The following is a 14766-nucleotide window of genomic DNA, read 5'->3' as shown; positions in this document are numbered from 1 at the left end:
TTTCACAACATCTGATCCAGCTCCCATTGAAGTCATTGATGCCAGTGGGATATAGATCAGGCCTACAGAGAACAGAAGAGAAACCATTCCTGCCTTCCAAAGGCCTGGTTAGTTTAGCAAGTGTGCCAATACGGAAAGCTTCACATTTCAAAGAAAACAAAAAGAACTCTGTCCTTATTCAGCTGCATTGCACAGGGATATCCATGAATTATGACTCCAGTCTACGACAGTGGCTTCAATACAGGAAAGACTTTTATGAAAATAAATCTGAAGTGTTATGATGTGGGTCAATGTCACCAAGGCAGATCATGGGTCTAACAAAGTCCTCTGCAAAACATATAATGAGTGCTTCCCATATCACAAGTGATAGATTTGTCAACATCAGTTGCAGCTTGGGGCAGTGGTCAGAGCATAGGACTGAGAATTAGGAGACCTGGGTTTTATTCCTGACAAAATGTTTGTTTGAAGTTCTGCTCTACTGCCTCACTAACCAGCCATCATTTTCTATTTCCCAATGCACTGAGTGACAGAGATGATGCTTTTAGCCACATAAGAATACCTTTGAATGCTGAGGAACTGAGGGTACAGATGGTTTGATTGGTGAGGAGATATAGATTTGCAATATATCATATATGGAGTCATTTCAAATGTGAAAGAAAAAAGTTTCAGAGTCAAAATAAATACAAAACTACATCATACCTGGTATTAGTTTTATCCTAAAACCATTTGCTATAAGCCTTGGATCCGACAAGTAAATTGATCCATTTAATTTTTGGCAATCCTTTGGCATATTGTAGAGAGAATCCATATAATGAGATCCGCTGAACAAACTGACAAACAAACAAACAAACAATTTTACAAGGCTTAAAATAAAAAAAACTATAATAAACAGAGAGACGGAGTGAACAATAATATATTTACTACCAGCATGACAATTCCATGACAAGTCTGTTAACCAAGTAGTATAATCTATTAGACATTTTTAAAATTACATGTACATTTGAAAAAAATCCAGGGATAAATGGATTCTTATTGTAAAAGGGCAACATTAGATTTTTTGGAAAACAGAAGTAACATAAAAACTCCAGGTCAAATAAACTTGAAAAAGACAGACTTGAGTCTGACAATTTTTTTTTTATATTCCAAAGACCTGTGTTTTATTTTTTGTAACTGATACTGCTAAAAATAAATTACCTAAATCAAAAGTATATTCCTATTATTCCAAGAAAAAAGCATCATGATTTAAAATTAAAATTGTTAGATAATAAAGCTGTTATAAAAACTAGATGGCAAGAAGGATCCAATTAAATAAAATCAAAAAATTATAATGCATAGAAACTGTTAAGGTAAGCAGATAAGGATACGAATTCTCTTACATTCTATATAGAACCCCAAAATCTAGATTGTTAGAAATTAACATTAGACCGCACCTGCTCCACAGTCAGTAAAAGTTGGTGAGGAGCTGTGGAAATAGGGAATATTTAGCAAAGCTCTGGGTGATGAATAAAATAATTTATTTTAAGAAGTATTTTGCCCTCACTTTACAACCCTAAAAATCAATGACAAAATTCCTAGTAACTTCAATACAAGCAGGACTAGGTCTCTTTCTAATTTTAAAACATGGTGTAAAATGTAAAAGTAATATTTCCCTGTAGATTTAAAAAGAAATGTTACTTACCTTACAGTAGCTGGAGTTTTGAGTTGCGTGGTCCGTATCTACCTTATGACAGAGCCAGTGGTGCTGATTAAGGTCAGGTGATGAATATGGGTATCACCAAATCCCCTTTTTGATGAGGGATGGTACTGTTGGTGTGGGCAGCATCGTTCCCTTCTTTTGCTTACTGGTATTAGAGGTGGTCCCACCCCTTCAGGGGTCAGCGATTTCAAAGCACTTTTGGCTCCCTATACTACGAGCCAGACCTGTGCTCCCCTTGAGATCCTGACACAACTGTAACAGGATGCAGAGTCTGACCAGATTGGGAGGGTGCAGGGGAAGAAGTCCTCTTCTTAGATGAGGACTTGGGAGGGGATTTCTCCTTTTTATGAGTGTGTTTGCTCCTACTCTCCTCCCATCTACTGCGCCTGCTCAGGTCCTTAGCTCTGTCCTCTCATGATCCAGAACAGGGGAGTACTGCATTCAGAGGGGCACTTCTCAGCATCTACAACCAATGATGACTCAGGGTTGGCCTGGGGGATTGAGCAATCCAGCAGGAATCTTCAGAGCTGGAACTCTCAAGATTGCCAGGTTCAGAGGGGAAAGGAATGCCAAATATTGCAACTTGGAGGGGACGTTGATCTCCCCAGGCAATAGAAACAAGTGTCATGGAAGTCACTAACTGGGAAGATCTGGGGACAGGCCACATAGCTCTTGAAGCCAGGGATCTTAGACATACCAAGTACTCCAAATAGTGGGAACACTGGGGTGGAGGAATTCCCCCAAAACCTCTACTAACACTAGCTAACTAAACACTACCACTAACTAACTAGATAAAGGCAAAAACTTTTTACAGAAATATTTGAAATTGAAGCAGGAATGCTAGTATAGCTGTGGACACTGGAGGGATTCCGTCACAGACCATGGATGGTACAAAGGAACCGAAGAGGCAGGAAATCTGCACCACTCCCTATGCCCTCAGTTTGGAGCACAAGGAGACGCAGGCACAGACCAACGGACACCGCTAATAAGTCTTCTGGTCTCAGGTGCATGGAGCTCTTGAGTGAGGGACCATCACTTAAAGAAAAATTTGTGCCTCAGTGTTTACAGTAGATAATTCCTAGATGATACGTAGTAAAACAAAACCAACCACAAAAAAACCAAACCAAAACCAAAACCCTCAAACCCCCACGACAACACCCTTGCTCCACACTACTATACCTGTCAGTTAATACAATTGGCTTGTCCAGTTTCTCCACAGGAAGTTTGTGTTGCTCCAGTAGTTTTTTATAAAGTAGGGCTTCTTCCACTCTATACGGATTTAGCAACATGATTTTTTTTTCAGAAGCAGTTATCCACGCATCAGGAAAACTCAGGTGACAGATCAGGCAAGACTCGTCTTTATCAAAATTTCTCTTCTCAAGCCTTTGAAGTTGACGTTTGAAAGAACTCATAGAAAAGGGCACCTGTACAATTTTCATAGCTTGGTTATGGCTGTGTTTCTTTTCAATTTGAGACTGAAAAAGTTTGTCAAGTTTCTGCTGGTCAGAGAGAGAAGTCTTCAGTTTGGGCTTGTATCTTTTTTCTGTCTCTTTTGTTGATCTCTGTATTCTCTGCTCCACAGCTTTCTTGGTTTGGTGGTTGTATCGTTCCAGGTCTTTCATGGCTTTTTCTTCATACCTAAACAGAGAGTGGGGCAGAGTATGGGAGAGAAATCACAAATGTAACAAACTAAAGGCCAGATTGTGACACACATTCTAATGCAGTCATGCACCTCCACTCCCTTTCACAGCCACATTAGCTTTCTCTACATCCTGACCCACGTACTCAGATCCCTGTACTCTACCCCATTGATCAAGTGGGAAAGAAGTGTCTGAACACTGGATGGAGCCTTGCCTCTACCACAGTGTGACAGCCAGAGGAGCTGAGCTGTTACTTATAGATTCATAGATATTTAGGTCAGAAGGGACCATTAAGATCATCTAGTCTGACCCCCTGCAGAACGCAGGCCACAGAATTTCACCCACCACTCCTGCGAAAAACCTCTCACCTATGTCTGAGCTATTGAAGTCCTCAAATCGTAGTTTAAAGACTTCAAGGAGCAGAGAATCCTCCAACAAGTGACCCGTGCCCCATGCTACAGAGGAAGGCGAAAAACCTCCAGGGCCTCTTCCAATCTGCCCTGGAGGAATACCTCTGCTTTACACCTAAAGGCTCACTCTAACCTTAAATTTATAACCAGAAATACTGTTTCAGAAGTACATGTTCAGTTTATAGGCACTTAACTTGTATTGCAGAGTAGTGCCTCTTGGCATTTTGACTTCAAATGGTTTTAAATTCTTTGACTGCAAAAGGTATAAAAAACTGACACTGATACCTACATTCATAATTTTGGGGGACTACTTGTAATAGCCATATCAATCAACTTATCAGAGAAGCACAGGCATTTGGTAGCAAACTGCTTCGGATTACTGCTTGCCAGGCCCCATGGCTAAATTATAAGAGCCCCAGGAAAAGACTTTCTTCAAGCAGGATTTCAGGAAGAGCCTAGTCTACGAAGATCAGTTTGAATAACTTTATAAAGAAATAAAATTACACTGATGTAGTTTATTGTAGGGATTCTTTAAGCACTTTTAAACTATACAAACATAAAATAATGCTATGGATCATAGAATCATAGAATATCAGGGTTGGAAGGGACCCCTGAAGGTCATCTAGTCCAACCCCCTGCTCGAAGCAGGACCAATTCCCAGTTAAATCATCCCAGCCAGGGCTTTGTCAAGCCTGACCTTAAAAACCTCTAAGGAAGGAGATTCTACCACCTCCCTAGGTAACGCATTCCAGTGTTTCACCACCCTCTTAGTGAAAAAGTTTTTCCTAATATCCAATCTAAACCTCCCCCACTGCAACTTGAGACCATTACTCCTCGTTCTGTCATCTGCTACCATTGAGAACAGTCTAGAGCCATCCTCTTTGGAACCCCCTTTCAGGTAGTTGAAAGCAGCTATCAAAACCCCCCTCATTCTTCTCTTCTGCAGGCTAAACAATCCCAGCTCCCTCAGCCTCTCCTCATAAGTCATGTGTTCTAGACCCCTAATCATTTTTGTTGCCCTTCGCTGGACCCTCTCCAATTCATCCACATCCTTCTTGTAGTGTGGGGCCCAAAACTGGACACAGTACTCCAGATGAGGCCTCACCAATGTCGAATAGAGGGGAACGATCACGTCCCTCGATCTGCTCGCTATGCCCCTACTTATACATCCCAAAATGCCATTGGCCTTCTTGGCAACAAGGGCACACTGCTGACTCATATCCAGCTTCTCGTCCACTGTCACCCCTAGGTCCTTTTCCGCAGAACTGCTGCCTAGCCATTCGGCCCCTAGTCTGTAGCGGTGCATTGGATTCTTCCATCCTAAGTGCAGGACCCTGCACTTATCCTTATTGAACCTCATCAGATTTCTTTTGGCCCAATCCTCCAATTTGTCTAGGTCCTTCTGTATCCTATCCCTCCCCTCCAGCGTATCTACCACTCCTCCCAGTTTAGTATCATCCGCAAATTTGCTGAGAGTGCAATCCACACCATCCTCCAGATCATTTATGAAGATATTGAACAAAACCAGCCCCAGGACTGACCCTTGGGGCACTCCATTTGATACCGGCTGCCAACTAGACATTGAGCCATTGATCACTACCCGTTGAGCCCGACAATCTAGCCAGCTTTCTACCCACCTTCTAGTGCATTCATCCAGCCCATACTTCCTTAACTTGCTGACAAGAATACTGTGGGAGACCGTGTCAAAAGCTTTGCTAAAGTCAAGAAACAATACATCCACTGCTTTCCCTTCATCCACAGAACCAGTAATCTCATCATAAAAGGTGATTAGATTAGTCAGGCATGACCTTCCCTTGGTGAATCCATGCTGGCTGTTCCTGATCACTTTCCTCTCATGCAAGTGCTTCAGGATTGATTCTTTGAGGACCTGCTCCATGATTTTTCCAGGGACTGAGGTGAGGCTGACTGGCCTGTAGTTCCCAGGATCCTCCTTCTTCCCTTTTTTAAAGATTGGCACTACATTAGCCTTTTTCCAGTCATCCGGGACTTCCCCGGTTCGCCACGAGTTTTCAAAGATAATGGCCAATGGCTCTGCAATCACAGCTGCCAATTCCTTCAGCACTCTCGGATGCAACTCGTCCGGCCCCATGGACTTGTGCACGTCCAGCTTTTCTAAATAGTCCCTAATCACCTCTATCTCCACAGAGGGCTGGCCATCTCTTCCCCATTTTGTGATGCCCATCGCAGCAGTCTGGGAGCTGACCTTGTTAGTGAAAACAGAGGCAAAAAAAGCATTGAGTACATTAGCTTTTTCCACATCCTCTGTCACTAGGTTGCCTCCCTCATTCAGTAAGGGGCCCACACTTTCCTTGGCTTTCTTCTTGTTGCCAACATACCTGAAAAAACCCTTCTTGTTACTCTTGACATCTCTTGCTAGCTGCAGCTCCAGGTGCGATTTGGCCCTCCTGATTTCATTCCTACATGCCCGAGCAATATTTTTATACTCTTCCCTGGTCATATGTCCAACCTTCCACTTCTTGTAAGCTTCTTTTTTATGTTTAAGATCCGCTAGGATTTCACCATTAAGCCAAGCTGGTCGCCTGCCATATTTACTATTCTTTCGACTCATTGGGATGGTTTGTCCCTGTAACCTCAACAGGGATTCCTTGAAATACAGCCAGCTCTCCTGGACTCCTTTCCCCTTTAAGTTAGTCCCCCAGGGGATCCTGGCCATCCGTTCCCTGAGGGAGTCGAAGTCTGCTTTCCTGAAGTCCAGGGTCCGTATCCTGCTGCTTACCTTTCTTCCCTGCGTCAGGATCCTGAACTCAACCAACTCATGGTCACTGCCTCCCAGATTCCCATCCACTTTTGCTTCCCCCACTAATTCTAGATCAGACCATCTCTAGAAAGACTTTAGTTTGAGGAGAATTTGAAAAGACAGGTTGCCAGGTATTCTAAACTAAACAAACACCTAAATTATGACTGATGCAGAGAAGGTAAGTAAGGATCTCCTATTTACTCCCTTTTATAATATAAAAGCAAAGGGATACTAAATGAAATTGAAAGCAAAAATTTTAAAAATGATTAACTTGTTACCCAATGTATATATTATTATCCTGTGGAATTCATTGTCACAACAGATCATTGAGTCCAAGTGCATAGCAGGATTCAGAAAACCATGATTCATTTATATGAATAATGAGATGATCCACAGTTACATTAGATAGAATAAAAATAATACAGAATTAAATTATTTTGCTTAAGCCAACCACTAACTGAGGTCAAGGAAGAAACTTTCTTATAAGCAGGCTATTCTTTAACTGTTCTCTGGGATTTCTGAAACCTTCCCTCAAAGCGTCTAGTTCTAACCACTGTAAGAAACAAGATACTGAACTACACTGACTACTAGTCATTGCTATGGCAATTCCTTTGTTCCTCTGTGGCTGTACATACAGGGTAACACTCAGACCCTTAAAGTGAAGACCTCTTTTATATCAGTGCTTAAGTATAAAGGGGATTGAGATCATGCATCTAACTGTGCAACACTTGCATTTGCTGTTGGTGAGTACTTAAGTGAGTAATCGTATTGACTTCATGGGAGTAAGCAGGAGTGAATGCTGAACAACAGGGATGGGTATAGCACAGTCAGGCTCTATGACACTTAAAATTGCTATAAGCTTTTTTGTGGGTACGACTAAGATAATAGTCTTAACGTTATATTAGGTTATATAAAGGCAGGGACTTTACACTACTGACCTATAGGGCTGGTTGCCTCCCAGATACAAATTTTAATATTTAAAGACCTTAGCAGCAATTTGCTCATTTCTCCTTTCCTACCCCCATTCAATATCCTGGATTCTGTCTAGTAATACAACTGATTTCCAGTAAGAAGCAGTATTATCCTATATCAGTATTGGAGGTAAGTATTTTAACTGGTCTTATGTTAATTTATTCACTGATACTTGCTGGAACAGTCAGATTCAATTATCTGCACGTATGGTGGAAAATAAGGTCAACAGAAGGGTTACCATTTGTAATTAATTATAATGTGCTAACATTCACATATGGTACTAATATTTAGTTAACTAAAGCAGTCATCTTGGGAAGAGCAACAAATCATGTCCAAGGAAAATATGGAGTAAAGGTTAAGATAAAAAACATCTGCTACTCGTAAAATTAGTGGGTGAAATCACTTAAGTTTTTCTGTTCAATCCTGAATTTTGGGTTATAACTTTGACCTGATCCATACTCTTTCTGCTTTCAATGCCAGTTTGTTACAAAGGTGAACATTTAATTATGTGGCTATTGGGTTTACAATGACATATTAAAACTTTAAAAACCCATACATTTAAGGAACACTTGTTATTATAAGTTTAATTCAGGAGGAACTCCAGCCCTGCAAGTGTTGAGTCTGAGGGATTTGTAAGTATCTGACAGCGTTCAGTCTAGATTCAGAAAGTAAACAGTAGGGTCACTAACAGTGAAAGCTACCCATTTCCCTTTTCAAGAAAGATCTTTCAGCATAGGCAGGTGTGATCCAGAGGGACCAGGAGAAATACAGGTAGTTGCCTCCTGGCTAGTTAGAGCTGTCTTAGGAAGTCTGATTAAAGATGATGCTGAAATTCTCAATTCAAAAAGCAGCTTTGCTCAAGGACGAAAAATAAGGCTTCCTCCCATGTGACTTACCCGACATTGGGCTATTTCTGACTTGTACTTTAAGCCCAGATGCAAAGATTTAGCAAAGCAGTGAGAAATCCAGGAGATGGGAATTCTGAGACTGTTATAGAGAGGAAGCAAGTAGGATAATTTGAATAGGGCAACTTTCGGCAAAATTTGACTCGAAAGAGCCCCAAATACCCCAAACTAAAATAAAGAGGACATCCTTTTCCAATGTCAGCTCATCCAGATAATGCAAATCAATTATTTCAAACTCTACTGTATTTGATAAGTATCACATTCTAGGGCTGCTTTTGAGAAAATATACCTCTTCTCTGACAATAGCTTTTGTCTCTTGACTTTTATTGGCACCTTGTAAAAGTGTATGGACTGTGGATGACAATCTGTATTTTCTTAGACTATCCTTTTAAATACACAATCCCCTTGTTACTATAGGTCAGTGGTTCTCAACCAGGGGCCCAGGACCCCCTGAAGGGGCCACGAGCAGGTTTCAGGGGGTCCGCCAAGAATGGCCAGCATTAAACTCACTAGGGGCTAAGGCAGAAAGCTGAAGCCCCATTGTGCAGGACTACAGCCCGGAGCCCTGAGCCAATACCTGGGGTTGAACTCCCGTGGTGCCCTGGGCATCTGCACTGCTTGCCACCCCTTAACATTGGCTCTGGCTTTTATATGGAGAAAAACAGTTGTGGCACAGGTGGGCTGTGGAGTTTTTATAGAATGTTGGGTTGGCCTCAAAAAGAAAAAGGTTGAGAACCCCTGCTATCAGTGACCTAATTTATCCAGACTGTACCTGCTGGACCGAATTAGTAGAGAATTACATTTTTTATTAAACATTGAACAAATCTTCAAAATTGCTACCTTTGAGAAGACAACTATAGATCTTTCTGCTTTGTTAGCTTCTCTTAGATCTTTGATCTCTTGGATTGTTGCTTGCCTTAGCCAATACTTAAGCACTGAACCAGAAAACTTAGCTGTTATATCCATCTGAAGGAGGGAAATCTGTAAAACCCCAGACAATAGGTCTGATGAACATAAAGAAAACATTAGGGCACTGATCTTTGATAATAGGTAATTTTTTGCAAATGGGAAATGTCTATAATAAATGCTAACTGGATATACCTTATATTCTGGGAATTTCTCTCTATCTAATATATCTTTTGGATGGAGTTATATTAAATGTTGCTTTGCTGGCAGAAGATGACAAGTGTTACCTCTGGTGTCTAGCACAGACTATTGTTCAAAGGTATTATTAATTTAATTAAATTATATGGAAATCAGCTTCAACAGATATTCCATATATAGTGTATATTCACTTTCTATCCAAGAGCAATCCAATTTTTGTTTAAAAATAAATGCTAGTAGAATATTAAAACTGAGATTTTAATTGCAGAAAAGTTAAGAAAAAAATAGAGTTGAGGTTCCCAGAACAACGTGTCTGGCTTGGGTAACCTGCCAGGAGTTAAAACTCCTATTGGCACAGCTCAGAGGGTTATTGGTGCACACAAGCCTTTCCAATGCATCAAGGTTCAGTTTGCAGGGAAGGCCATATAATGCAAGCAAGCAACATTTTTAAGGTCTTGAAATGTTTGAAAATTTTGTAAAATCAGGTTAAAAAAAATGTGGTGTCAATATGAATTACATACCTAGAGATCTTCATTTTAGGTAATATGGAGATTCCAGTATTCGGGATTTGGTAACTCATCTGTAAATTCATTAGAGGTGACATTTATAGTGGAAAAAGGGCAAACTGGACATAAGTTTCAATGATTTTATGACCAAAAGTGACAGTTACAACTACGCAAGTTGATAAGTGTAATTGAGTTGCATGCTTCATAGTACAAAATGATTACCTATGAGTCAAGAAGGAACTGTCCTTCCCCTGCTCCCATTGAATAGGACATTGCACTACATACTTGACTAGGTGCATTAAGGACTGTTTTTTTCCCTCAGCGTCTGATACTGGCTACTACCAGAATCGGGATGTTAGAGATAATGGAAGAGTTTGAATTAGTATGGCAAATCCCATATTCCTAACACTGTTTTAGCTTTTAAAAGCAGCTTCTCAGTGGCAAGCTTCATAAGTGACCATCACATCCCACACAGGAAACAGTCTCTCATTCTTTTTGCTCCTAGCAGCAGTTCAGAGCTTAGTTCTTCTCCCACTAAAGTCAATGGCAAAACTTCCACTAACTTCAGTGGGTAGCGAATCGGATGATTAAAGAAAAATATGAGCAAGGGACTGTTTAGAGATATGGTTAATTTAATTCTTCCTTACAAGACACAGAGCCTCTCTGTGGCTGGTGCTCAAGACAATCTACTTTGTCTTGATTGGATGCTGGGGAGTGCTGAGATCTCTGAATTGGTGGGGATTTGGCTAGCATGAAATACTTCTCAGAATTCATTATCTGATGCAGTTTTTTATGCATAGTTATGGGGGTTGGGATACCTTCTGGACTTAAGGGGCTTTGGGGTTTTTTTTAAAATTGTATTTAAAAAAACAGAACAACCTGTTCAAATTCCTAGAGTCTGGGAAAAGTTCTTTTTGTGTAGAGCAATGAAAAAAATAAATAAAATAGTGGATGGAAGAGAGAAGGATTGGGGAACTACATGGTGGTGGAGCCTCAGCTGCTAACCAACTCCTCCCACAACACACCCAGAATGACAGCCTCTTGGTAAGTCCCTGTAAAAGTGGGCTTCATGCAATTCAGGCGCTGTACACCTCCTGCCTGATTATCCTAAAAACTGGACTTAGCCAGCAGAACTGTGATAGTTCAAGAACGTGGGGGGACCCCAACAAATGCATAGATGAGGCCAGGATTTTGCCTCTAAAAACACATGAGAATGACAAGATAGTAATATTTTATTGAAAGTAATGGAAAGTAATTGTTAAAAAAAAAATGCAGTGACGTTCTGTGCGATCCTATACATCTGTGCAATCCCACTGACCACAACCCAGCTGAATGGGATATAAGTCAGCACAGTGAATCTACCAGCCCTTGGAAAAAAAGTTGCTCAAAATGTGCCTTGGTATTGGGCAAAAGAAGGTTGGTGATAGTAACTATCCTGAGATGTCTATAATGGCACAGAGAGAACACACAACATGTGCTAAGTGTTTAAAGAATAAATCAATAATCTACTGAAGTAAGATGGCAATTATACAGGGTCATTATCTTTGTCTACAAGAAAATATAATTTTAATAAGTTGCAAAAATTGAAGTATTTTACGAAAGACAGCAACATATTTAAATTGAAAAACAGAATGGAAAAATTAGTAATATCAAAATGAGTAAATCAGAAAGCAGTACATATCTCCGCACAGTAAACATCATAATTAGCAATATAAACTTTAGCCAGGATAGTGTTCTTGGCAAGCCAAAAATCATTTTCCATCCTGTTTTTTATAAATGATGTGGATGTAATTTTTCATTTTTTGGACCCAATGAGTCACCCAGAATGGAAACTACATGGCTTAGAGGTCAGGTGCAAACTCTGGAAACTTACTTCTTTCTCTCCTCTCTGCTCAGTTTCTCCCATAGTCCTTCAATTTTCAGCATCAAGTCCTCCATGTTGGCCTTTGGATTATCAGTTAATAATCTAGAACGATATTCTTGGTTGAACAGGGCAACTGCTGACATGGGTTTCCGGATTATTTGATTACTAATTAAATCATAGGCCATGATCTGTCCTGCTTTATCATTAATTACATTCGGTTTTTTTATACTTTGATTTGCACTCTGCTGATCATGATCTTGTTCACCAGTATTTTCATTTGCCTTATGATTTGTTATTCCTCCTACTTCAGGTATCAAAATCTTTACAGGTTCCAGGTTCTCTCCTCTAGGATTTTTAAGTGCATTCCCCTTGCTCCAATTATCAGCAGAGATTTCAGATACATACTCAGGGACTGTATTTGCCTCATTTTTTTCCATTTCATTAGTGTGACCGGCTCTTAAAGGATGCTCACTTCTGTTTTCAGATTGAGTGTCCATGTGAGTACTGCCATCTAGGGTTAATGTTACACTATATCCATTCTGGCTGTCCTCACATGATAAATTATTTATGGATCTGTCTTGAGATATATCACTCACAGTCACGTCAGTGCCAGAAATTTCTTTTCTATTGAGGAGACCATGAGTATTATCACTAGAAAATCTTTGATGATTTAAGCAGACCTCGGTGTTTTTTCCTGCTTGCCCATTTTGCACTTCATTACTGAATGAAAAGGATGAAGTATGTGCATGTGGATCACTATTCCCAAATGGTTCCATTTTATTCACAAGCACATCTGTTTGTTCTGTTTCATTAACAACCATGTCCACTGGGGTAACATCTGTTTTATTAGTTTCACAAGAAACTGTTCCAGGTAGTAGCCCATACAGTGATGTCAATACATTTTCAACAGCGGATAAGACAGATTCCTGAAAAGAAAACTCATAAGCATTAGGACAAATTGTTAATGAAAATGTACTTGACAGTTGTTGACACAACACAGTAGCAATACAAAACAATTCTATTCACTGTATTTTGTGAGTAAATTTAGATTGATTGTATTATGAAGCATTAATAGTTCATACGTTCGCATTAAAATACTCCAAACATTCACTAATCAGTGAAATCCTTTAGCCTTAAATCTTTCCCTATAAATACTTTTGCTCCACTGATAAATTTTAATACCACAAAACAGATGTACTACTTTCTTTATGATCTAGTACTCATATGTTGTTTCTTTAGAACAGTATTAACGTATCTATTCTCACTCAGTATTTGCTAATTGGAGTTAGAAACACACTATCAGGGTGTAATGGATGAACAACCAAGTCAAGTTAGCATCAAGATTTTAGTGAGAGTGTTCATTCACAGAATGGTTCAAAGACTGTTTTTACATAAATGGTAGAAAATTCTAAAAACAAACAAAAAGAAAGAAAACTTCCTTAGAGTAAAAGGAGAGTTTTAATTAAACTTAAACGTGAAAATAACCTGCTTATGTTTATTTTCACACAAATTATATTGAAATATCATTTAGCCTGTGATTCTAACCCACAAAACCAAGAAAATGCACTGTTAAGAGAGGTGGCAACATATCAGTCTAGATTGTGCCACCCTTAGGGCTTGCTCCTGTAATCCACGCTATGGGGGTATGATTTCCAAGGCATACTAACGTGCTGTGCATTAATTGGGCTGTTTCAAACTGCACTACATTAAAGTGTGCTAGAGAACCTTTAATGTGAATCTAGTGCTATGCAAAACAGTGCACTTTAGAAATCATACCACTGTAATGTGTATTATCTCATTGTGCAGAGAAGCCCTTATTTACCTTGAGCAGTCTAAGCAAACCTACTGATTTCCATGGTACTACTTATGGTCTAAGGTGCTATTCAGTGATAATAAGTGTATCACAATCTGTCTCTATGCGATCTCTAATACAAGATTCAGTGGGCCAAGTTTCAATCTCCATCATGAATATTAAATCCTGTAGCCTCCATCATGTCAAAGGGCATGCCACACACACACAATGGCAAAATTTGGCCCTAAAACAGAAACAACTCAAGTTTTTAATATTAATATTTAAATATTAACCCCCCACTTAATGTAAGTAACTATAAAATTATTAATAGAATTGTGTAAAAAGGACATAAATCATATTTCTGTTAACAGACTAGTCAGTCATTATAAAGCCATTTGAAGATGAAAAGTGCTAGTGTGATTTCAGCACCTCTGTGAAGACAAAAATGAATGTATGACTTAAAATAATTGATGTTATAAAGAGTATAGCAATATATCCGATGTTATAAAGGGTATAGCAGTAGGAATATACTACCAACACATGACCAGGATGGATTAGAAGGGATACAGAAGCAGAAAACAATAATAATAGGGGATTACAACTATTCTCATATTGACTGGGTACATGAGGAAAGGATGCACTCCTGAGGAAAGGATGCACTAACAACATTTCTAGACACCATAAATGACTGCTTCTTGTAGCAGCTTGACCTGAAACCCACAAGAGGAGAGGCAATTCTTGAGTTAGTCCCAAGTGGAACACAGGATTTGGTCAAAGAGGTGAATATAACTGAATTCTTTCAGTAATAACAATCATAATGTAATTAAACTGCATGAAGACTAGTTAAAAACACCATAATAGAGGCTCAAACTAAATGTATACTCAATATAAACAAGCAAGCAAACAAACAAGAGGATAAAAAAAATGCTACCATAGCTAACTAGCAGAGTAAGAGATGTGGTTAGAGGTAAAAAAGCAACCTTTAAAAATGGAAGTCAAATCCTAGTGAGGAAAAATAGAAAGGAACATAAGCTCTGGCAAGTCAAGTGTAAAAATATAATAAGGCAGGACAAGGAAGAATTTGAAGAGCAACTAGCT

The 14766-nt window shown here is 39.5% G+C and overlaps 1 protein-coding gene across 11 annotated transcripts in view; it reads right to left on the bottom strand.

Annotated features, from left to right (window-relative positions):
- The window catches only part of PMS1 (PMS1 homolog 1, mismatch repair system component), a 101718-nt gene that overhangs the window by 15892 nt on the left and 71060 nt on the right, over positions 1-14766 (bottom strand). For 8 of the 11 annotated variants that reach the window (XM_073306158.1, XM_073306152.1, XM_073306153.1 and 5 more), the window contains 3 exons: positions 11886-12802; positions 2876-3334; positions 700-830 (listed from right to left, as the gene is read on the bottom strand). In XM_073306158.1, the coding sequence (XP_073162259.1) occupies positions 700-830; positions 2876-3334; positions 11886-12802 (1507 nt within the window). Of the gene's footprint in view, positions 1-699; positions 831-2875; positions 3335-5826; positions 5971-10027; positions 10087-11885; positions 12803-14766 lie in introns of those variants that run through there. The other 3 variants (XR_012154333.1, XM_073306160.1, XM_073306161.1) reach the window with 3 other exon arrangements.

The sequence above is a fragment of the Lepidochelys kempii genome, chromosome 11, assembly GCF_965140265.1.
Source record: "Lepidochelys kempii isolate rLepKem1 chromosome 11, rLepKem1.hap2, whole genome shotgun sequence".
NCBI lineage: Eukaryota > Metazoa > Chordata > Testudines > Cheloniidae > Lepidochelys > Lepidochelys kempii.
Note: the sequence above shows the minus strand (reverse complement) of the source record. Positions and strands in the feature narration are given on the sequence as shown.